Source organism: Diadema setosum, chromosome 16 (genome assembly GCF_964275005.1).
Source record: "Diadema setosum chromosome 16, eeDiaSeto1, whole genome shotgun sequence".
NCBI classification, from domain to species: Eukaryota; Metazoa; Echinodermata; class Echinoidea; order Diadematoida; family Diadematidae; genus Diadema; species Diadema setosum.
In genome coordinates, this window is record NC_092700.1 from 7,164,328 (window position 1) to 7,187,398 (window position 23,071).

General features: G+C 39.1%; 1 protein-coding gene across 1 annotated transcript in view; it reads right to left on the minus strand.

The window, feature by feature from the left end:
- Positions 1-23,071, minus strand: part of LOC140239925 (regulating synaptic membrane exocytosis protein 2-like) — a 196,227-nt gene that overhangs the window by 58,999 nt on the left and 114,157 nt on the right. The window contains exons 9-15 of the mRNA XM_072319743.1: positions 22,159-22,316; positions 20,660-20,790; positions 19,031-19,196; positions 16,416-16,713; positions 13,722-13,874; positions 8,383-9,246; positions 6,895-7,279 (exon numbers count right to left, since the gene is read on the minus strand). Coding sequence (XP_072175844.1) covers positions 6,895-7,279; positions 8,383-9,246; positions 13,722-13,874; positions 16,416-16,713; positions 19,031-19,196; positions 20,660-20,790; positions 22,159-22,316 — 2,155 coding nt within the window. The remainder of the gene's footprint in view (positions 1-6,894; positions 7,280-8,382; positions 9,247-13,721; positions 13,875-16,415; positions 16,714-19,030; positions 19,197-20,659; positions 20,791-22,158; positions 22,317-23,071) is intronic.

Genomic DNA, 23,071 nt, shown 5'->3' on the forward strand with positions numbered 1-23,071 from the left:
CACCCAACATTAATAACTTGAAGTTTGCTGTGGCACTTAATCACATCAACCCTCACTAAAGAAGACTCAATATTTTTTCCGTCACATGACTGCTTTTTATATCAATGTTTAGATTCCTCCCAACACCCCATATGATTGCTTCTTAGATTGATGTTTAGATTTCTTCCCACACCCACAAACAAAACATGCGAGTAGACAGCCTGGCTGTTGTTACAATAACTCAGTCACACACAACAGACTTTTGAGCCAATCCTTTTGCCTAGTGCCACGATGTTGCGATTTCTCAAAGCAGTGTGAACAAAAAGGTCAAACATGTTTAATGTTTAATGATTTCCAGTGAAAATTGGCAACCGACACCTGATGTTGCTTACGCAGTGTCAGCTTTACCAACACCAACTTGAAATGACTCATATGTATCTGACAAGCTATGATACATCTTCCAGAGGGCTGTTTTTTCTCCAATACACCACATAATTTCTACCACTGTTCCATCCCCAGGTAAACTCATGACATACTTCTGTTGATGTGCTAATTGTAAATTCAGAACACTTTCATTAAGGGATATTCAAAGCACCTCACTTTACCCTTAACCCGTTTTGAAAAGGATGGCTGATTTTACTGTAACACACATTTCCTACAGACAACTGTCTGAGTATACTCGGGACTAGTCTTTAACAGGTTAAACTAAAAGTTACTCAGGGCTTGACACTATCTAGTTTCCCTGGTGCCTTGTTCTGGCTATCTAAACCTTTAATTTTGGAATTTTGATGGCCCAAAATAAGGGGAAACATAACAATCCATTCTGAAATGTAGTTCAAAATCGGGCCACCAAAAGATAACCTTTCTGGTAATTTGGTGGCCCGACATCAACCTTTAGTGGTCCTGGGCCAACAGGCTGCTGTTAATGTCGAGCCCTGAGTTATTACACTGCTATAGAAGCTCTTCTTGATGGTAGATTTAAAATTAGGAGCAAGAAAGATCACCCCAAATATCAAGTACGGTGATGATGCATTTTTCACAATTTCTTCAAACTTTCATGAAATTCTAGTGAAAGTTAAGACAAGCTTGAGCAAATAAAAATAAAGAGCCATATAGATAATCAAATGAATATCCATCTCCCACTTTGCTATCAATTAAAATCTACTCATTCAGTGTGGAATGCTTTTAACTTGCTACATAATCACCATGACAGTTTCATCCCCGAGTGAAGGCCTCTATGCAAATGAGTATCTGAATATAAGAACGACCCAAGTCCATGGAAGACCATTTCGAGTAAACTTTAAAAAAACTTCATATCTTTTTTATTTGTCCAATAATATTCTATTTAACTGTGATGGGAAGGCAACATTGCATATACAATTTAGAACATATATTATTATGACAATTAACATTTACATTAATTGTTGAGAGGCAATTTTGTGTGATGGACTTGGGTCGTTCTTTGATTCATATGGACTTGGATCGTTCTTTGAATCATATACATGATATTCTACTATATGAGATGAGAGAAGGATGAGAGAGGGCGCTATAATATGAATGTAAAAATGACCCAAGTCCTTCATTCTTACATTCATATACGATTTAACTCATTCATTTCAGGCACTTCCGGGGGTAATTAGGATTTATCATTTATACACAAGATGAGTCCATACATAAGCTACAATTTCCCATGTCAAACTGAAATTGGCCAAAAATTGGACTTGGGTCGATCTTATATTCAGATCTTCAAATGTAGGTTCAGGGAACCAAAGTAAAAAACAAAACAAAAAAAAACCCATAAAAAATCTTAACATACACTTCCCCAAAACAACATCAAACTTATGTGGAAGAAATCCAAGTTTTTGATAATGCAATATTTGAAAAACAACAGCATCATAAAAAAAAAAAGCAGCATTGAAGTCAATGTGCAAAAGAAATTTCTTTCATATCTTCCACAGTCTACAAACATGTGCTTACAGTCAAGCAATAGTATTTGCCACATTCATCATTTACACTACGGGGAGCCTACCCAATGTTTAACAAGTTCATAGTCTGAACAAAAGAACACAGAAGTCCACATGGCATGGCATACTTTTCAGAATCTTCAACCCTTTCTTGACTGTAAAAATATCTTCTCTTTATCCATTTTCCCCCAAACTACCGTAGATTTTCCCTGCAGCTTAAACATTAGTGGGGAAAATGAGCAAAGAAAATGGTATTCCATTAAGAAATTATATTCATTTCTAGCAGTTTCCGTTTGTTTCAGTTTAAACATTGATAATCTATGTAGAATAAGAGGCAAAAGCTTTGCTTCATATCTGACTGCATCATATTTTGAATATTTTGAATATAATTTGTGACAATTAGTTTTTCTGGTTATTTTCCCTCAACATTGCATGGTATGCATATGAGATAAAGGTTGACTTCCTCCAGTGAAAAAAAGAAGGATGAATGAGAAATAAATGTTAGAAGAAAGATAAAGTTTGGATCCGTAATCTACTGAAGATGTGAATAGGGTAACCCTTTCTGTGCCACGAAATGGGACAGTATGCACAAAGCTACATTATTTAATCTGCCATTTGGAACTGAAAGAACACAGAGGATTAAAGGTAAAACATAATTTCCTAATAAATAATGAAACTGTTGATTTTCTCTCTTGAATGGAGACATATGCATAAGAAAAGTGTGAAATAATGTTGTAAAAAAGCAATTTCTATCGGTAATGGCAAAAATTTTAAATATTACCCAAAAATGTACTTCAGAAGTAATGAAATTTCAGAGAATACCTGAACGTTGTTACTATGTGATGTTTTATATATTGATTATATCAATTACAATACGTATATTGCGTCAAAACAATATCCACTGTGTGAGAGTGAACTGACGGTCTGCATGTCTCCTGTTTATTAAAGCAAGCTGCATTGGATTCAATACTGCTGCTAAGGCAGGTTTCGATCATCACAAACAAGTATAATAGCATTCTAAATAACCACTACAGTATGGGGATAGCACTTGAGGAATAAAAGTTGAGTACACTAACTTTCATCATTCCTCACTTTTCATCTCAAACTACTCCAAAACAACTCAATATCCCAGCAAATTGCATATCAGCTAGACAAGTTTCTTCATAGAGCCTTCCAATATATTGCAAGAAAATTCCAAATGGTGGAAGATCAATTTTGAGTCCTTCTGAATGCCACTATATTTTAGCTTTAATTGGCATTTTTTTCTTACCAAAGATGGGGAAGGCATAAATTGCAAATCATCTCGGGAGTGGTGGTAAACTTTGCCCCTCGTGGCAAGGAGTGCCAGCCACTTGTATCCGATTAACGTCATGATCTTCAGGTCATATCTATACGAGCGGCTGATTAATTCCACACATAATGGATTATTTTATTCCCCCCCCCCCCACCCGCCATCTTTCAGCACTGCGATGTGTCAAGACAATGGTGAATAAATGGGAGAAATGGCACTGAAGTTTGACACTACAGCATAAAGAGTAGGCCTACCATGTGAATGCTTTCATCTTTTTTTTTTTTTTTTTTTTTTTGGGGGGGGGGGAGGTTGTGGGGGAAGAAAGAGGACCCTTAATGCATAAATCATTATTACCTATGTGGGCGTTCCCCTAAAATATACTGTATACCTTATCATATCTGTATGTATAATGATGCTTATAAAATTCAAAGTTAACACAAACAGTATGATACAGGTGTACATATGTTATTCAGTAGGTGTGACTAAATTAGTGCTATTCCAGACATAATGGTATATATCTTCTACAGAAATGAAAATTTAGTGTAGAGTCATATCCATATACTGCACCAATACAGATCATGCCCTCATATACATGGTTTATCCCATGACATTGAATTACACATTTCAGCAAGCTAAATGCACCCTGTGGTCCTTTTACTGTACTCAAGCATGAAAACCACATTAACTAGTTACTGACTTATTGCAGGGGCACCCCAAGTTCTGTTATGATGTTGTGCATCCTAACAGAATCAAAAGGGCCTAAATGGGGTTAAACAGTTCTCCCATCTGCTGTGACAAGACAGGTGATACCTGGCCATTGACCCTTTTGGTGCAAATGAGTCATACATGCACAAATTTCACACCCACACCTATGTATGTGCAGGAAATAAACACAGCACATAGAGGGTAAGCAGTAAAATTTTTCTGGAATACTTTCAACATCAGTGATTACTTCAAGACAGATAGATACCACCAAAGGTCTATCCAAAAAAATTCAGAAACAAGTGGGTCACCAGGATTAAAAATGCAGCGGAAGTACATACATGTACTATGTAATACCCACCATCCACAGTTACAAAAGGGTGTCTCCCACAGCCAATTCAATCATCAAAGGCAGCAGATACACTGAAGAGACTTCTTGCAGTCTCTGCATCATTGTCTTCATCACCATGGGAACCAACGGACAGCTACCATTCTTACATCATCCATCGTCTCTTCACTACCAGCTATCTATGTACAGCTTCACCCCTCTTCCTCCTCCCACACCCCTATCCACCCACATATTATCAGTCTTACACAAGTTTATAGTTGTCTCTCTGGCCTTACATATTTATGTATTCATTCAAAAGTCGTAATTCAACTGGGGAATTGATCCAAACCACTCATTCACATCAATGGTAAACATAGTGAAATGTGGCCATGGTTATGAAAACAGGTGGATCGCTCTGTGTATGCACCATGTGTGTGTGTGTGTCTTTGTCTGTCTGTCTGTTATTTAAACACTCTGCATGAGCACAGACAAGAGTAGCGTGGTCCTCGGCAGAGGAATGTTACACCGATCATTACAGTCGATAATCAGATTTGCATCTACATACTTAATACATCAAACCTCTGCATCAGCATGCACCATTGTCATGGAAACGTGATAAGCATCTGACAACGGAAAGGTGTGTATCTTGGATGCTTTCATTCCAGAAGATTGTAATCACCTTCACCATGTTTAATCTTTTTTTTTTCTTTTAAACAATCAAGAAACGTGATACCACAGTCTACTGCACTTGTAACATCCTTATTCCCCCCCCCCACAACACAAAAGGAGGGGAAAAATACACCAGGACACAAAAATGTATTTAAGGTTAGAGTTCTTTGTTTCAGTCTAGGTCTTAGCAGATTTATGAAATATAAAGACACCAATAATAGCCTCACTCAACAACACTTAATACTTCTGCTCTTGAGAGGAGACCATGATACACTGCTATCACATTCATCCTTACATTGAAAGATACAGGAGTCTTTTTTTTCCCCCTCTCAAATTAACTTATTTTGCGGGGGAGGGGGGATTTCTGATTTTTTACAGGTGTAATGAATTTAACTAGTTCTGTCTAACATTTTTCTATAATCAGCTTTGCAGTAAAATTGATAGATGTTGATATGCTTAACTTGCCAAACTTCTTTTTTTTTCTTCAACAGCTTTGAGGAATCCATCCAAACTTGACCTAGTTCGTAGTAATATCAAGAAGCCCACTCGGGTTGTAGCATTGCGCCTCAGTCTAAAACAGGAAGGCTGTGGTGATCGATACAATAGAGATTGGGGGAATAGGTGATCTCTACTCATTGACAAATACAAAGTTTGTAGTTTGCCAAATCTGCGAGAAGAATACGTTCCGGCCTGCATGCCAACAAGCCAACAAAGCGGAACAAGGTCTTATGATGAAAATGTTATAATCTCTTTGGCAAAGTGCCCCCATTTTATGTGATGGATCGACGGTGTATGATGCCTGAAACTATCATAATTGGGACATAAAATATGAGGTGAACTCTTGGTCCCGTTCACATTCATCAAGAAGACGTGTCAGCTGGTTACAGGGTGCAATTCAATCTTCCATCTGTGACAAACCACTGCTACTACCAAGATATTCATGAGATCCACATTGGCATACAATATTTACACAACAATACTGCTACTCATAATATACACACAAACATCCAGGACTGAACATCCACAACATTCAATTATAGAAACCGTAAATTATAGAAATGGTAAAATCAGTGAAATTGCATGAGTCAGACTAATCCAACCAGGTTCCTGAGATGTAAACATAATCACGTATCTTTATGTTTCACAGACTTTAGACATACTGGTACCTTTTGTGCAACATGTTGGGGAGTATTTTGAGCCTTAATAGCCACTCAAAGCACACAAAGGGTTAACAAACACATCCTGTTATTCACTGCCTCTCATCAACAGATGGTCAATGGCACCAAACATATGTCATTCACTTTTGCTGGTCAGCATCATGTCACACGTCCAACGCGTTTTGATACTGCCTTGACATTCGTCATTAACCATCACTCACAGATACCATGGCTATTCAGTGGCAGATCCAGAGGGGGGTGCATCGGGTACATGCCCCCTCTTTATTTTTTGTTGAAACAGAAGAAATAAGAAGAAAAAAAATGACATGAAACAAGGAAGTAGCACCAAAAATATTCTTTGCACCCTGTAGTGTTGTTATAGCGCCAGCTATGTCAAGACCGGGTCATGAAAAAGAAGGATTAACATGGCCGGAATAAAGTGACAGGCCGATGTGGATGTTATTCCCCAAAAGATGTGTATCGTGTTCTCCTGTGACTGTGTCGCGTGAATGAAAGTGATTGCTACACACCCCCCCCTTTACGAAATTCCTGGATCCACCCCTGCTATTGATGCTAACCAACAATTTGTTGTTGGCCTCTATGGCCCATGCTATTGTCAGGAAAGTACTGTTAGTAATACCTTCAAGCAAATTTATATTTTATGGTCTCAGGGAATCCATATTTAACAAATCCATGCAGCCTCCATTCAGCAACATCAATCAACATCACATACAGAGTTCTGAAGATTTGAAAAAAATGCACGCAACATCAGACACATAACCAGGGCAGATCGCAGACACTAACCTGAACTTTCTGGTGGGCCTTGGGCGCTCCGATTGCGTCGAGAAGGCACTCGCCGTACTCGCAGCGGTCACGGCTGAGACGTCGCTGGTGCTGGACAGGTTGCTGTCTGAGGATTTGATGCTGATGTTGTCCGGGCTCTGCTTGCGCCGATGAGACGACGACGACCCGCCCTGGAAGGGGAGGGGCATGTCGTGGGAGGGGGAGGTGCCCATCATCATGCCGTGCCCGTGCATCATCCCGCCACCGCCGCCACTCCCGCGCTCCAGACTACCGCCGGCCCCGCCCCCACTGCTGTGGGGCGACAAGGTGTTGGCCGACGCCGCCATCTTGTACTGGCTCATCTTTAGCTTGATCTGGCGGGCTCGCTCTTCAATATCTGCAGTTCCTGTTTCAAGGCAGAAGTCAGGACGGGAGAAAGTTCTTGTCAGGAGACATTCAAATATACTGCAATTCTATAAACTTAAAATGTACAAACTATTTGTAAGAAAGATAAAATATGTCACATATCTTTGTGTTGGTTGGATGCTGCACTGTAGCAGACAAGTACTGCACATTGGTTGGCCTTGACTGGAATAGTATGCCTGAACACGTCACCTGATCTGTGGCCATATGGCATAAGTTGAAGATTAGTACAATGTTGCCCTTGAGCAGATGACACACTTTGCAATGCCTGCATCTAACCACCGACCAATCAGCATTGACAATTAACATCAACATTCATCATGTTGAAGTACATGATTGACAAAATAAGACAACATGATTGAGGCCTATGCAATAAAAAGCAACCCTATCACCATATAAGTACTGGGCTGATATATTTCTCGAACAAGCTCAGATATCCCTTATCTCTTCAGATCACATAGATCTAAACTCCGAGACTACCTGCCCTGACGTATAATACCTAAGAACATCTAGTCGGCATAAAACCTGCGCTCTTCTGACATTAAGCCAAAGTACTGGCAAATGACATCTTGTTGGCAAAAATATATTCATCGATCTATTTGCCTCCACTTCTCTGTTGCCCCGAACAATAGACACAGATCTTCAGAGTAAAGGTGCTGCTGCTTGGTGTACGTGGAGCTATGTGAAGAGTGTGTTTACAGCAAAGGATTGGCCGTGCTGTGCCAGAAATGAGGGGCATTTAATCATGCAATAATTTGCATCCGGCCGAAACTAGTGCGTCGAAACTCAATAAATGGCCGAAGTGCCCTACTAATCGGGGCCTTAATCTAATTTGAGAGGAGACAAGTGCGGGGGTTGGGCAGAGGTTTGTTTCTTTGGATTGTTGCTTAATACATGATGTGCCTGAAAAAAGATGTAACGAGAGAACACAGGAGGCGTTGGTGCTTATAGATCTGATTAGGAAAGGAGAGCAAAATTTGGATCTGTTACAGAGCATTTATAGGTGACCTAATTTCCCGTTTTTCTTTGGTATTTTCTGCGGGAGTGTCGCATGTCTTATTGGGAAGAGTTATTTTCTTGTGTTACCTTTGTCAGCTTTTGAAGAGGGAGGGACCTGGGGTAGTCTTCGCTGCTGTTTGCGAGGAGTGGATGGGGTGGAGGAGGGGCTGCTCCGGCCGCCGTGCATGGGTGAGTTTGGTAGGCTTGACGAGTCCAGGCCAGGTGTCGGAGGGGGCATCATGTGTCGTCCTCGGTACTGTCTGTCGTACTCCATCGCCCCTCTGACTTCCGACCTGCTCCGCCGCTGGTAGGAGTCCGTTTGTGAGACGTCTGCGGCCCGGCGGCTGGGCGACCGCGAACGCCGCGGCTCGCCGTACTCGTACATGCTGGGTGGCGACAGCGCCCTCGAGCGGTGCTCGCGCTCCCGCCGCGGAGGCGAGCTCCGGTCCATACGGTGCGGAGACTCACGCTCCCGCTCGCGGTCGCGCACACGCGTCGTGGTCGTGGGTGGCGAGGATCTCATGTAGTCCACGTTGTCCAGTGACTCCAGGGAGTAAGGGTGCATGTCGCGCTCACGTTCTCGATTTCGATCGTGCTCTCGAGTGTTCCCCCTCTCCCTGTTGTGGTCCCGATCCCGTTCTAGATCTCTTCCTCTCTCCAGATCCCGTCCCCTCTCAACATCTCTCCCTCGATCCAAGTCCCTCAATCTCTCCGAGTCCCTCTCCCGGTCCAGGTCCCGGTCCCGGTCTAGGTCCCGATCCCTGGCTAGATGCTGCCGGCTGTAGTCCGTGGCCGGCTCCGAATGGCCACGCCCTCGTCGGATGGGCGACGGGGATCGCGGCCGGCGGGACACCCTCTCCGGAACCGCCAGAGTGCTCTGCGAGTTTCGACGCTGCTTCGTTGGAGCTGGCTCATCATTTGGGGTCAAGTCCTCTTGTGTGGGAGGTGTGACTGTGTTGATGGAAGATAGATTATCTTTCAGTCTAAAAGCACCATAAAACCAAAGTACTTGTTAAAGATGGCAATAATGACAAATATATTACTCATCACGCGAGAAAAAATTTGATATCTAGCAAGTAAATGATATGCACAAGAGTGCTGAATTTCAAGTAGATTGCTTGAAATGAATATCCTTTTGCAGTGCAATCAAACAAGGGTGTTATTAGAATAACAGGCGATAGATGTGTATGCGATAATATCAAGTATCAAAAAAGCCAAAAATTGCAAGATAAAGGCGTATATGAAGTAAGCAATGCAATCAAACTAGAGAAATGCAAAGAATTCAAATGCTACTCTCTGCAGGAGATTAAAGTTTAGTCATGAAAGTTCTCACATGATATGCATGAATATAAGATTAATGTCTATAAGAGATAAAAACAGTATCTAGAGAATAAAGTATACACGTAGGAAGAAAGTAAGAAAGAATATTCTACTCTACAAAGAATATGACATCACAACATTCAAACTATTTCTAGAATCAAGTCATTGTTGTGTATGTTATGTGTCTCTGTGTTAATAGTATAATTATGTTTTACTCTGTTGGAAATTGTGATGTGCTTACGATCCTGGGAGTGCCCGGTGAATGCCCGTCAGTATACCCAATCTAGATGCTATGGTCTTTGAGAAGCCATCATGTTCATTTAAAAGCAGACTTGTTTGATATCTCAACTTGTTGATTGCACTGGCAAAGACTTAATCTCTTCTTTCAACAAATACTTTGTGATAAATGCTGATGTTCATACTTATAACACTAGGTAATAATTATCATCGATTTCATCATTGGACTGTTTGTTATAACAAGTCAAAGTATTCCTTATGCCATTCTGGATCTGTATTGTGGAATGATCTGAATTTGAGTAATGTTTTTAACCTACAATTTAATGACATATATAAAAAAAGAACTGTAAAAAATACTTCTGAATTATGTATGTTTTATATGAAAGTTCAGAATCTGTAATCTTTTTTTATTTTCTATATCTCATTTTTTTAAAGCTTAATTCTTTCTGCAGGTTCATAGAATCTTTTTTTTTTTTACACCACTAGGCTGGTGCAGACCTACAAGCCATATAAAGGTGAATTTTTTCATCATTTTATTCTTTTTGCCTATCTTATTATGGAATTATATTGTATGAATATTTGGTGTCATCTTTCTTTTGTTTTGCTTTTCATATGTTTATAATTATGCTTCTTTCTCATTTTTGTATGATTGAAATGAAATGAAACGAAATCAAACTAGGAATGCAGGTAAGTTTTTGTTTGAATTTTGACCTGCTCTGTTTTTCTGCACCATCCATTGCAATATAATTGCCAGCAACTACACTTCAACGCTGACTTTTGGAAATCTATGCTTTATCCAGTGGCTGGATAGTTTTCTTGCTGTTGGGTTAGCTTTTGGAAATGAAGTTGGACTGTGATAAATTCACAAATAATACAAGCAGAAAGTTTAAATTTGAAGATGTGACTAGACATTTGCAGGCATTGATTACGAATGATTTCTGGAACCTGTGCTTACTCTACATGTGCACCATTTTCACTCTTGACCAAATCTTGTGCTTTTGCTGCAAATTGAATTCACGCATGTGGACAAGTGCCGGGGGAGTTTTGAACCAGTGACCCTAACAGTAAATCACGATCTAGGCACCTAGCCATTAGATCAAGCCAACTTTGGTCATTATGACTTTTCCTTTGACCACCTGGGGAATGACCCCTACAAGATGAAGACTTTTTTTTTTCTTCTTCACGAGTCTGATATTTGCTGGCAGTAGATCAATAAATATATAGCGCCCTCACAGCAGCAGTGTGATGAAAGACGAAGATCAGTGAAACAACGGTGATGAGAATGAGACAACTCTACAGCTCATCTCACTCTGAGATATGAGTGTGTTTTTACGTACCGAAAGCACTGTGCACAATGTGATACCCCATTGTTTGCTGGGGAGGGAATCAATACTGGAGATTCTAAATAGACGCTGCAGCCGTCCGGCCGTTCTGAAAATAAATCTTGTGCGTCTAACAGCTCTGAATCTCCACCTGCTCTTTCACTATTTTCCTGGAAAGATATGTGTCGGAGAAGTATGGAAGACTCTCTACCAGATGACGTCTGAATTCACTGAACAAGCTCTACTTAATTGAAACTATTGAAGACTTTACATAGTGAATAGCATGTATATATTTGTTTATATCTTCCCCAATTCATGGCATTTACATGATATTTAGATGTATTGAGAATATGTGTTTTTATCTTTATATTATTTGTTTCTTCCTCGTGATATATTTGTACATTGTCACTCTTTGTTGAAAATGAAAGAAATGAAACAAAATGACTGGGAAATGACGTGGTTTAGGGTATAATTAACTGTAGTGTGCCTTTGTGCTCTAGTCGTGACATAACAGTGCTCACAACATTCAAGTGGGGTTTTCATTGAATCATTAGTCAGCTCAAACCATTTCTGATGAATTTCATTGCCAGTGTTTTTTTTTTTTTAACAAGTGCAACATAAATTGGCTTATTCGTTTCAGTTCAGTCGACACAGACTAATATAGAATATACATCATGTGGCTGCTAGTGTGACCATGAGATTGTTAGTACAAAGCAACACCCTCATCCTCCTCTGCGCTGAAGAGGGAATCGCGATTGGTAGAGCAGATGCAAGCAAGAGTACAGAAAATTACAATTTCTTTTCTCTCTACAATCAGTACTAGCTCTGTCACACTTACCCTTTGTTTTGTGAGTGCATACAAGTGTGCTATGCCAAACTGAATTGTAAGGTTGACATTTTGTATTAGCTAGGTGTCAAGATTTGGTGTAAGACATGTTCTCTGTTGTGAAAGTGTGTTTACTCTGGAGGATGACACAACATTTTTGCTCCTGTGACAATTGCTCCTGTCTTATTTTCTCCAAGGACTTAGGGTTATAGAGTTAGGGTTGTGATAGGGTATTAGTTTTAGTTTGATGTGATGATTAGAACTAGGGTTTGGGTTATGTTTGTGGGTGGATATATGTTTGGCTAGGCGTGCAGATATTTCATGGGAGTAATTGTTGCAAGAGCAAATGTCATGGAACCCTGTGGAGATATGTGATATCAGGGATATTATGTTGTTTGAATTCAACTAGAGACAGGTTCTAAATGTCATAGGTACTTTTAGATTACTAAAGGTCCCAACAAGATTTTATGTATCCTAACAAGACATCCTATCAGTTACACAGGCAAATATCAATATGATCTCTGCTAGTGGTCCCTTACATAAACATGCACAAAATTTCTCTTAGTCCAAAGAATACTCCAAGAGACTCAACTGTAGAAATTTTAAAGGGAAGACAAACCCCAAGAACAATGTTGATTGAGTGAAAGCAGCAACATTAGTAGAACACATCAGTGAAAGTTTGAAGAAAATCGGACAATCGATGCAAAAGTTATGAATTTTTAAAGTTTTGGTGTTGGAACCGCTGGATGAGGAGACTACTAGAGGTTATGACGTATGAGTGGACTACAATATCAAGAAAATATAAAGAAAATACTACAAAAATCCATTTTTCATGAAAATTACAAATTCCATCAACTTGATATTGACATATGTTAAGGGTAGCAATTATTCCCCCTGCTTTCTGAAAGCGGTTGGTCCACTGCTCTTTCATAATTCTAGAAAAGTGAATTTTTGTTGAATATCCTTTATATTTTCTTTGTATTGTTGTCCACTCATACGTCATATCCTCTAGTAGTCTCCTCATCCAGCGGTTCCAACACCAAAACTTTGAAAATTCATAACTTTTGCATCGATTGTCCGATTTTTCTCAAACTTTCACTGATGTGTTCTACTAATGTTGCTGCTTTCACTCAATCCACATTGCTCTTTGGGTTTATCTTCCCTTTAAGGGTTTTCATGTACACCATTTGCCAAAATGGAACCAACAGGACTATTACTTGCTCTAAATTTACTGCTGACCAATAAGTTCTATGGGATTTGTAACCTGAGATATGCGATTATATATCACTGTCCAACATACAAACGCATGTGCACATTGCGGTATAAGAGATATGAATGGAGCATATTCTCGGATTTACTGTAAATCAGTTCATAGTATAAGTTAGACAAAGCAATTGTTGTAGCACTGAAATAAAAGGTGAAGAATAAATGACAGAGCAAGAGGGGATGAGGTTGCTTATTGAGTTCAATTTGCAGTGTTAATAGTGTGTTAATATTACTGTAATACATACTGGTATGTACGACAGAAGAATTGGAATGTCAGTTTGTGTTAGAACTATTCCTAGTGTTAATGTTGAGTGTCTGGTGTCAGCCCTTGTGTAATCTAACAACAGCGGTGTAGAGGCAATATATACTACCCTACGGCAGGGGTTCATGGGGATGTATTGATGGTGGTGGGTGTCAGGGGTTTCTACAGCCAGTGTTAGTGTTAGTGTTAGTACCTATGCCAGCACGCCTGTGCGGTGCTTGACTACGTGGGAAGTCAGTGTCCTGACTCGACTGTCTGTCATCCTGATCGCTGACTGGGGGCGGGCTACAGCTGCTGCCGAAAGACGAGATACTAGCCCCGTCCCCAGCCCCGGTGGTGGTCCCACCTGAAAGTTCAAATGTTAGTTGGTTAGTTTCGAGAAGAGAGAGACAGAAAGAGTTAGTGCCCTGGCAAACAGCGAGGCGAGTTGAAGGACCAACACAAATTCTGCTTCTGACAGCAACATATTCAGAAGCAAACACCACTAACAAGCATTCCTCATTTCTTCACAAGTGCATAATCTACACATCGTGAAGTCATGGCACGATGTGTATAAGCACATTGGAAAAAGAATTCACTTTCAACCACTTTTATCCAATCAGTATCTACTTTGTCTATTACATATATTATCAGATCAGTGACATTTTCTTTAAAAATATGTATTTTTCATTTTTTTAAAGAAAATTTGAATAATTTGTGATGTGCAGTATTTGTGTCGGTCCATGTGAAAGCTGTGAGCAAGCAGCCAGAGAAGTCCAGAGAAGAAAGAAAAGATTAGAAAAAAGTGAGATTATTACAACACAGTCATGGAAACTTGCAAAAACACAGAGAAGTGTTAGTGGATAAGGTACAAATTAGCATTATATGATTAAGTTCAGAACATCTACATGAGAACCAAAAAAGTGATGTGCTTTCAATTTGAAAGTTCCATTCAGAAAGACATCTTTTGACATCCTATGCTACCCGAATATTATATATATATAGATATATTTTTTTTTTGCTTCTTCTTAATTTATGTTCAAATATGTACTCAGTCACTTTTACATTAAAATAACAATGTCACAACCTATAAAAATGATTGACCTCTTCATATTGATTCACCGGTACTACAGTATACAATAGATGTTCCGCCAAAAGAGATGTAGCAATGTTGTAGAAACTAATGCATATTGTAACCCCCTGATAATCATACATAAATATTATGATTCCAGCAACTTAATGTGCCCCCAAATCTAAACCATCAATCAAATTACACAGACATGTTAGTGCTGCAACCCTTTTTATTTTTACAGAATAGAATTTATACCTCAGAAATATATAAACAGCATTTTCAGTAATATCTTATTTAGTAGATCCACACAGAGCTAATGAAGTAATGTTCAGAATGAGCTCTAAAAGATTGAGAAAATGAATTTGGTAGCATCGGAGACTGCTGCCTATCCAGACAAAATTCTCTTCTGCTGTAAGAGGGATAGTATCAGATCACAGAGTTTGTCCGCGGCCTAGAGGCATGCTAAATCTCGACCAAGATGTTGTCAAGCTATAGAATGGATTAAAACTGAGAGCATGCTAGCCGTCAGATAACATGCAGCACATTCCCCTTTGTGAAAAATGCAAGAATGTCAAAACTACATCTCTACTGCAGCAAAGTAGCACATCAGTGCGTGAAAGCAGCAAACGATTCAGTGAAATGCAAAAGTAATTGCTTCAACAAAAAAAAAGAATCACTCAGCTATCATACTTCAGATATATACAAAATATGATTATGTGACTAGACAAGGCAGTATTGGTGATTAGTAACAAACAAATACTGGCTGACACATTTTCTTCATTGTCATATTGAGAATACAGCCTTTAGTTTTAAACTGATGGAAAAATATCCTGATACGTGTCCAATTAAACCTTTAATATTTGATATGTAAAGCACAGATGACAGATTCCTGTAAGAAGTGATAGCAAATCTGACTTTTTCAAGAAGATTTCAACAAAATGTGGCTGTCATCAGAATATTATCATATATATATATATATATATATATATATATATATATATATATATATATATATATATCTTTTTTTTTTGGGGGGGGAGGAGAATGGTCAAAGTTTCATACTCTCCAGCCTATATCTAGCAAGAGTTGTTGCCAGGCAACAGAGCAATGATTGTGATCGAGAAAACAAAATTCTTTGGTTCCATAAGGCTTCTTTTTTCCCCCCCTAAATTAATTTCCTGTGGATCTAACAGCCAGTTGCTAAAATGATGCATTTGCTATGAACACGACCGAGTTAATAGTTAGTGCATTTGTCAAGTTTATGGCAAGTGGTTGAATGTTATCAAGTTAGTAAATGGGTATTAAGCATCAGACCTTTACAGCTAAAGAGTAAACTAGTTAGTAACTAGTTTAGTAACTAGGTGAGAGAGTGTTTAAAAGTTAATTGCTAGTGGTAGACTAAAGACAAGCTTATACCATATCTAGTGGCAGAATGTGAAAAGTTTAAAGGCAGTGGCTGAGTTTGTAAGTATATGTACATAGCTAGTGGTGAAATAATAACAAATTGATAGGTCAGGTAGGATGTAAGAAGCTAATGGTTATCGTTCAAAGTCTAACAAGTACTGTAAAACCCAAATTTTTTGCATGTATGAAACTTTCATGAATTTAATGAGGAGCCAAGATTCATGAAAGTAAAGTGCCAGCAAAAAAGTTTTTGTCTACACAGTGCACTGAATGATAGTGGCAATTCACGCAGGTTTCATGCCACGAAAAAAGCTGTCGGCTCCAATTCACAAAAGTTTCTGCTGCAAATGTTCTGGGTTTACAGTAGCTATGAGTCAGACATGGTGGATTGCTACTTTTTGGACACGTCATCAATCCTTCCTGAAACCTTACCCGACACGCCCGTCAGCCCGTCGTCAAAGTCGGAGACGTCGCTGTCGGTGATGCGCCCGCCGGACCCGGGTGAGAGCTGCTCGCGCATGCCGCCATTCTCGTGGGGCCCTCCCCGCTTCCCACCGATCATGTCGTGCATGCCGCCGTGCTTGCCGTTGCTGTTGCCCAGCGGGAGCGGCTGCTGGGAGGGGGGCGGGGCGGGCGAACCCTGCGTCTGGTTGCGCTGGTTGCCGTGGGGGTAGAGCGAGTACCAGTGGGATTCATTGTCGAACGGGGCGCTGTTCAGCTGGATGAGCACCTGATGGAGATTTAGAGGGATAGGATAAGAATATGTGCCATTGCTGGGGGTTACAAAGGAAGACTATCCCTTTATTTCCACCTAACTTCTTCTTCCCCGACTATTCTATTTACTCTCCGTCAAAAGTTTTTTTTTTGTGTCTTTTCCCAGCACTTCAGTCAAAGAATAGAAGAATATGAAGAGTTTGTTCGCAAAAACCGATAAGTCCATTTTTGAAGATTTTGAAGTACGGTCTCTGTCATAAAGTACAAAATGATACCTTTTAAATGATGTATTGGTCACTACATATAAAGGTATATTTTTGAAGTTATGGTCAAAAGAAGCAAAAATTTTCTTATTATTCTCTTTATTTTTCTTGACCTTTAATCACAAATATCTCCATTTGGCAAATATGGACTTATCGGTTTTTGCAAACAAACTCTTCATATTGTCCTGCAAATTCACCAGAGAATACAAGCCTTAAATCAAAGCTCTACTGCATCAACAAATGGATGAGAAACCCAACTCAAGCACTATCCGACTTGGAATATAGCAAAGATCTATCACAGGTTTGGCAAAACTTAGTACAAATCCCTCTTTGGATGTTCTGACAAGAGGAGAAATGGCCAAAAAAAAGAGAAACTATCTGAGACATTGTCTTGAACATAAGAAGTATCAGAGACATAATTCTAACCCATTCAAAACAAGGAAAAGTAGAAATTACGCGGTGCGTAACATATGTCCCCGCCGGAAGTAGCATTTTGTAACAAAATGTGCAATATAGGTCAAAAAATCAAGGTCAAATGTCAAAGAAGTCAAAGGTCAAAATTCTGTGTAGAAGTTTTGAAGCCCTCACCTAGTGCCATCACATAAGCAAACGGAATCGAAATCGGGTTAGAAATGGCGAAGGAGTAGCATTTTGTAGCCAATGTACAATATAGGTCAAAAATCAAGGTCAAAGGTCAAAGAAGTCAAAGGTCAAAATTCTGTGTAGAAGTTTTGAAGCCCTCACCTAGTGCCATCACATAAAGCAAACGGAATCGAAATCGGGTTAGAAATGGCGAAGGAGTAGCATTTTGTAGCAAAATGTACAATATAGGTCAAAAAATCAAGGTCAAAGGTCAAAGAAGTCAAAGGTCAAAATTCTGTGTAGAAGTTTTGAAGCCCTCACCTAGTGCCATCACATAAAGCAAACGGAATCGAAATTGGGTTAGAAATGGCGAAGGAGTAGCATTTTGTAGCAAAATGTACAATATAGGTCAAAGGTCAAGGTCAAAGGTCACGACTGAAATTCTGTGTAGAAGTTTCAAAGCTCCCATGTAGTGCTATCATATAAAGCAAACAGAATCAAAATTGGCTCATAAATGACAGAGAAGTAGCAAATTGAAGATTTTGATCACACACGGACGCACACACGGACGGACGGACACACGGATGGACGGACACACGGACGCACACACGTACGGAGCCCGTTTCATAGTCCCCTGCTCGAACTCGTTCGGCGGGGACAACTAGTTCCAAGAAGTTCAACTCATCCTCAAATGGCTAAGGTGGATGTGTTCAGACAGACAGACATGAGCTGCGTGAGTGCCTGTACAAATTTTACTGAACGAAAAAAAAAAGGAGCCTCAAAATTTGGCCTCCATTTCATAGTAGCAAATTAATTGCCATTGTGAAAACCATTGTGAAACTTGCCCATAACCTATAAAGTGTACCATGTTTGTGTCTGCTTATCCTCAATGGAAAAATTTGCCAGTCATTTAAGTAGAATGCGGCAGGGGACTACATTCATGATAGCGTATACATGGTATACACTGGGTGTATACATACAAAGGCCGAAATAATGGTTTTGAAATTCCATTTTTGTCAATGCGATGTTAAACAGTAATTCTAGTACTAGGACATACTTAAAGAAAAAAAAAAACCACTCCGAATTTCAATTCGCACTGGGATGCAAAAGTCATTTCATCTCGATTTAAAAAAAAAAAAAAAAATCTTGCGATGCAACTTATGAAATCAGGTCCGGAGAGTGCACACTTTGTTTGCACCTGAGTGAGGTTTATTTCTTTGAAATGTGTCAAATACTGTATTACAAAGTAAAATTTACATTTGCATCATGAGGAAAATACCAATAATTCTTGTGTTGAATGGACCCACTATCACCTATATGCCTGTTGACCGAAGCATATCTCATTGTATGCATGACTGATTTAATTGTTCGTGTACCGGTAATCCAAATGCTTGCTATGAAAGTCTGAAGTTAAGTATTATTATCTGTCTTGAGTCTCCAATGCAACCTGGCAGACCAAGGGTTAATATGTTCTTAACGTTTCCTCACCTGTCCCAGAAAGTCCTTAGCACCAAAGCGATCATAGTCCCAGACAGTGACTTCCAGCTCGCGACCTCTGAACTCTGACCTCTTGATGGGCCCGAAGGTGAAGGTTTGGTTCCATTTAGGGCTCAGCGTGTTCTGCACGGTCGTGGTGCGTCTCTTGGTCTCTTCGCTGCGAGGGAAAAAAGAGGGTGAATTTTGATGAGGAGATGGTCTCTGAAAATTTGCATCAGCTTTTCAGTTCAATTTCACCCCATGTTCGAGTTGACTATGATCCACAGAGTACATTAGTATAATGGCCCGTGATCACACTGGCAAAACTTTGCAAAGTTTGCTTGCTTGTTCACACTGGTGGCCAGACTTCACAAAGTTTCAGTTCTTTGGAAGTTCTCAAAGTTGGGGTCACTGGTGCACATGCATAACAACAAGGAGAGCATGCACAGCACATGTTGAGGCTCCACAAACTTTGAGAAGATTTGCTAGGGTTCGGGGAATTTTCCTAGCATTAGTGGGAATGTTTTGCAAGTAGCTTCACGATAAAGTTTTGGTAAGACTGCATTCAGACTTGCCAAATTTTGTGAACTTATACTTTGAGAACTTTAAATCTAAGAAGTTTGCCAGTGTGAATAAGGCTCATGTGAAAAGAGTTCCATTAAAAATCTGACAAACAGAAGGACGGTCACAGAATTTTGAAGTTTCTTGTGTTTACCCAGAAGATTGATAGCAGTCACAGCCACATTTGCAAATTAGATAGAGTGGTGATGTCATTTGCTCATGAGTTCCCCCACTTATTTGAGCATACTTATCCACTCAGTTTTCTCTCTCTAAATCGAACCATAGGGAGAAGCCATATTCTTTGTATCAAATACCATCAGATGTGTGATGATGTAGCAAAAATGAATTCATTGAGGAAATTGCAGTATGCAATATCATCTACCAAAACATAATATCTGCATTTTTTTTTTTGCCAAAATGATAAGAAGATTATGAAGTGCTGGCATCATTACTTTTGTTTCTTTACTCTGTTCTTTCTAGTCAACTTTGAGTTTTATGGAATGTATGGAGTAAAACTATGCCAGACATGTCAGGTGGTAAACAGGTGGATTAGAAATTATCATCTGGTAAAGGGTAGACTTGGAATATGAATATTATAAGATTTGAGAGAAAGACAGAATATATTCCCACCTCCTGTCTGGAAGATGGTTGACTTTGAAATATGAACATTTTGGTTTTGAGATAAAGAAGGAATATATTCCCAGCATTAGGTCTGGTAGAAGGAAGACTTTGGAATATGAACATTACATGATTGGAGATGAAAAAGGAATATATTTCCAAGCTACCATGTGGTAAAGGGAAATCTTTGGAATGTGAACATTATATGATTTTTGAAAAAGAAAGAATATATTCCCAGCCTCAGGTCTGGTAGATAGTACACTTTGGAATATAGACATTATATGATTTAAACAAGAAAGAAAGAATACATTCCCAAAGGTAGACTTTAGAATATGAACATTACATGATTTGAGAATAACAAAGAATATATTCCAACCTCCTGTATGGTACAAGCTCAACTTTGGAAAATAAAAATTTTGTGATTTCAGAGAGAGAGAGAGAGAGAAAGAATATATTCCCAACCTCCTGTCTGGTAGAAGGTAGACTTTGACGTAGGGATTGCGTAAGTCTCCGGTGTCCCGCGGCTGGGCCCCATGCATTGTGATCACTGTCATGAAGATCAGGTAATTATTGCTATCGTACCAGAATTTGATCTGTTGGAATTGAAGGAGTAAAGAAAACAAAGAAACAAAAAAAAAGGCACAATTACAATGTGGTCTCATACATGGATGTTCAATTCTCAAAAATACTTAAAGGTACTGTTTAGCTTTGGAAACAGTGACTTAAAAAATGTTCAAGATATGACATTTAATGCATATGGGTAGGTCTGTTGTACCACAAAACATCCTATGATATAATAATAACATCATATGAAATTTTTGCAACAAAGCTTAAAATATAAGGAGATATCTGTATTTTTCTCAATAAACCGTAACTGTAGACAGTTTAGTCTAGAAACATGTTCGCATTTTGTATATTTAACAATACTTAAAATCGAATTTACCTACTTAAATTTTCACAGTGGTTGTTTTTACCTCTACCTCACATTTTAGAACTATTTTAAAGCACTAATACTGTGTTTTTGTTTCATCTGCAAATGGTAAATTATGCCTTTAAAAAACATCTTAGTAAGAACTAAAGATGAAAGACTTTGGTCATTGACTTCACTCATATCTTCTCAAGATTATAAACTGCTGTTAGCAACGCTCAGACACAGAGTGTATGTATTCATGATACGCAAGTGACCTCTGGTTATACTGGGGTAGGTTACTAATGCCATTTCTTCGGCGGGCAATTACATATGTCAATTATATGCTAATCATCTTTATATGTCACCTAGCTGGGCTACTGCAGCTAGTTTGTCAGCAGATAATAATGTGTGTAGGTGATACGCAAATCAATTTAGGTTAGTGAGGTAGGCTACTAATGCCAGCTTTTCAGCAGGTAATTATGTATGTAAATGATATGTGATTCTTCATCAGGTAAATTGTATCACGTAAGCACTCCTTGGCTAGTTATGTTCTTAAGAATGACACTAGCTACTGGAACTATGTCATAATTTTGAGGTCAACCTCCCAACACTGACTAATTTCAAGTTTGAAATTATTGCTGGTGCTAGTGATGAGAGAGCACTATCTATAAACACCAGCAGTTGCACTGAACTTGAACTCACCCAGTGTAAAGATATATGTTTAATACTGCTGATGAAAAATGTTGTTGAATTACTTCTTTCATACAGAAATGATACAAAAAAAATAAAGTTTGGGAATGCCAACCAGGGTAAAGATATAAGTTTAATAGTGCTGATGAAAAATGTTGTTGAATTGCTCTTTTTTTTATACAGACATGACACAAAGAAATAAAGTTTGGAAATGCTGAACAGGGTAAAAATGTAAGTTTAATACTGCTGGTGAAAAATGTTGTTGAATTGCTTTTTTATACAGACATGATACAAAGAAATAAATTTGGGGAATGCCAACCAGAGCTGCTGACCAAGAGGGCCAGAGTACCCCTTCACTCACCTGTATTTCTCCCATGGCAGTTGGGGAAGTGTTTCGCCGGGGCAGGCCGGGACTACCGGGGCTAGTGATGGTCACCGAGGGACGCTTGACCCGGCTGACTATCGGCATTGGTTCCTCCTCCTCCTTGGGTTTGCTGGTCGACTCGTAGCCGCTGGAACCTATGGGGTCAGGGGTCATACCAGGGGGCGCAGGTCACAAATAAATAATCATAATTCATCCATTCATTATGCCATCTGTGCATCTAAATTGTATACATTTTTAGCAGTCCTCCCCATTCCAGCTTTTCCATGTACTCAAAATAATTTAATACATTTCATCTATTGTACATTGTAATGTTACTTTCTTTACTAATTTCCTGTCAACAAAATATCAAATATGTTATTTTTTTAATGGAAAAATACAGCTGTAGATGAATGAATCAATAAAGGAATCTGTTTGTGGCACTGGTGGTTCTTATTTGACCACACTTATGGCAACAAAATCTATTAACTTTTTTTAATTCCTGGAAAACATTTTTTTTTTACTTCATTCAACAAAAGGAAAAGTATAAAAACAAACATGAAACATGTTTTTCTGTAAAATCTATACAATTGATTACAGAAAGCAAACATAGTAATTAAACAGAGAGTTGGCTGTTTTCCAGCAATGTTTCTAATGTGCTCTACGTTGCCACTGGTTTTTTTTTTCTTATACAGGCACAATTTAGTTAAATCTATTGATGAATGAGGTATAGTTCTATATTATAATGCAATGAAGACATTTTTAGAGGCCATTATGTAGGCCTTTGTAGGTTCTATCTAAGTCCATTGTCAGAGACTCCAACCCAAAGTACCTTCTGATCTGGAGATTCTCCCGCCTGAAACCCCTAGCAAACGAGACTCAAAGTTGATGTGTGCGAAGCGCGAAATTCCCA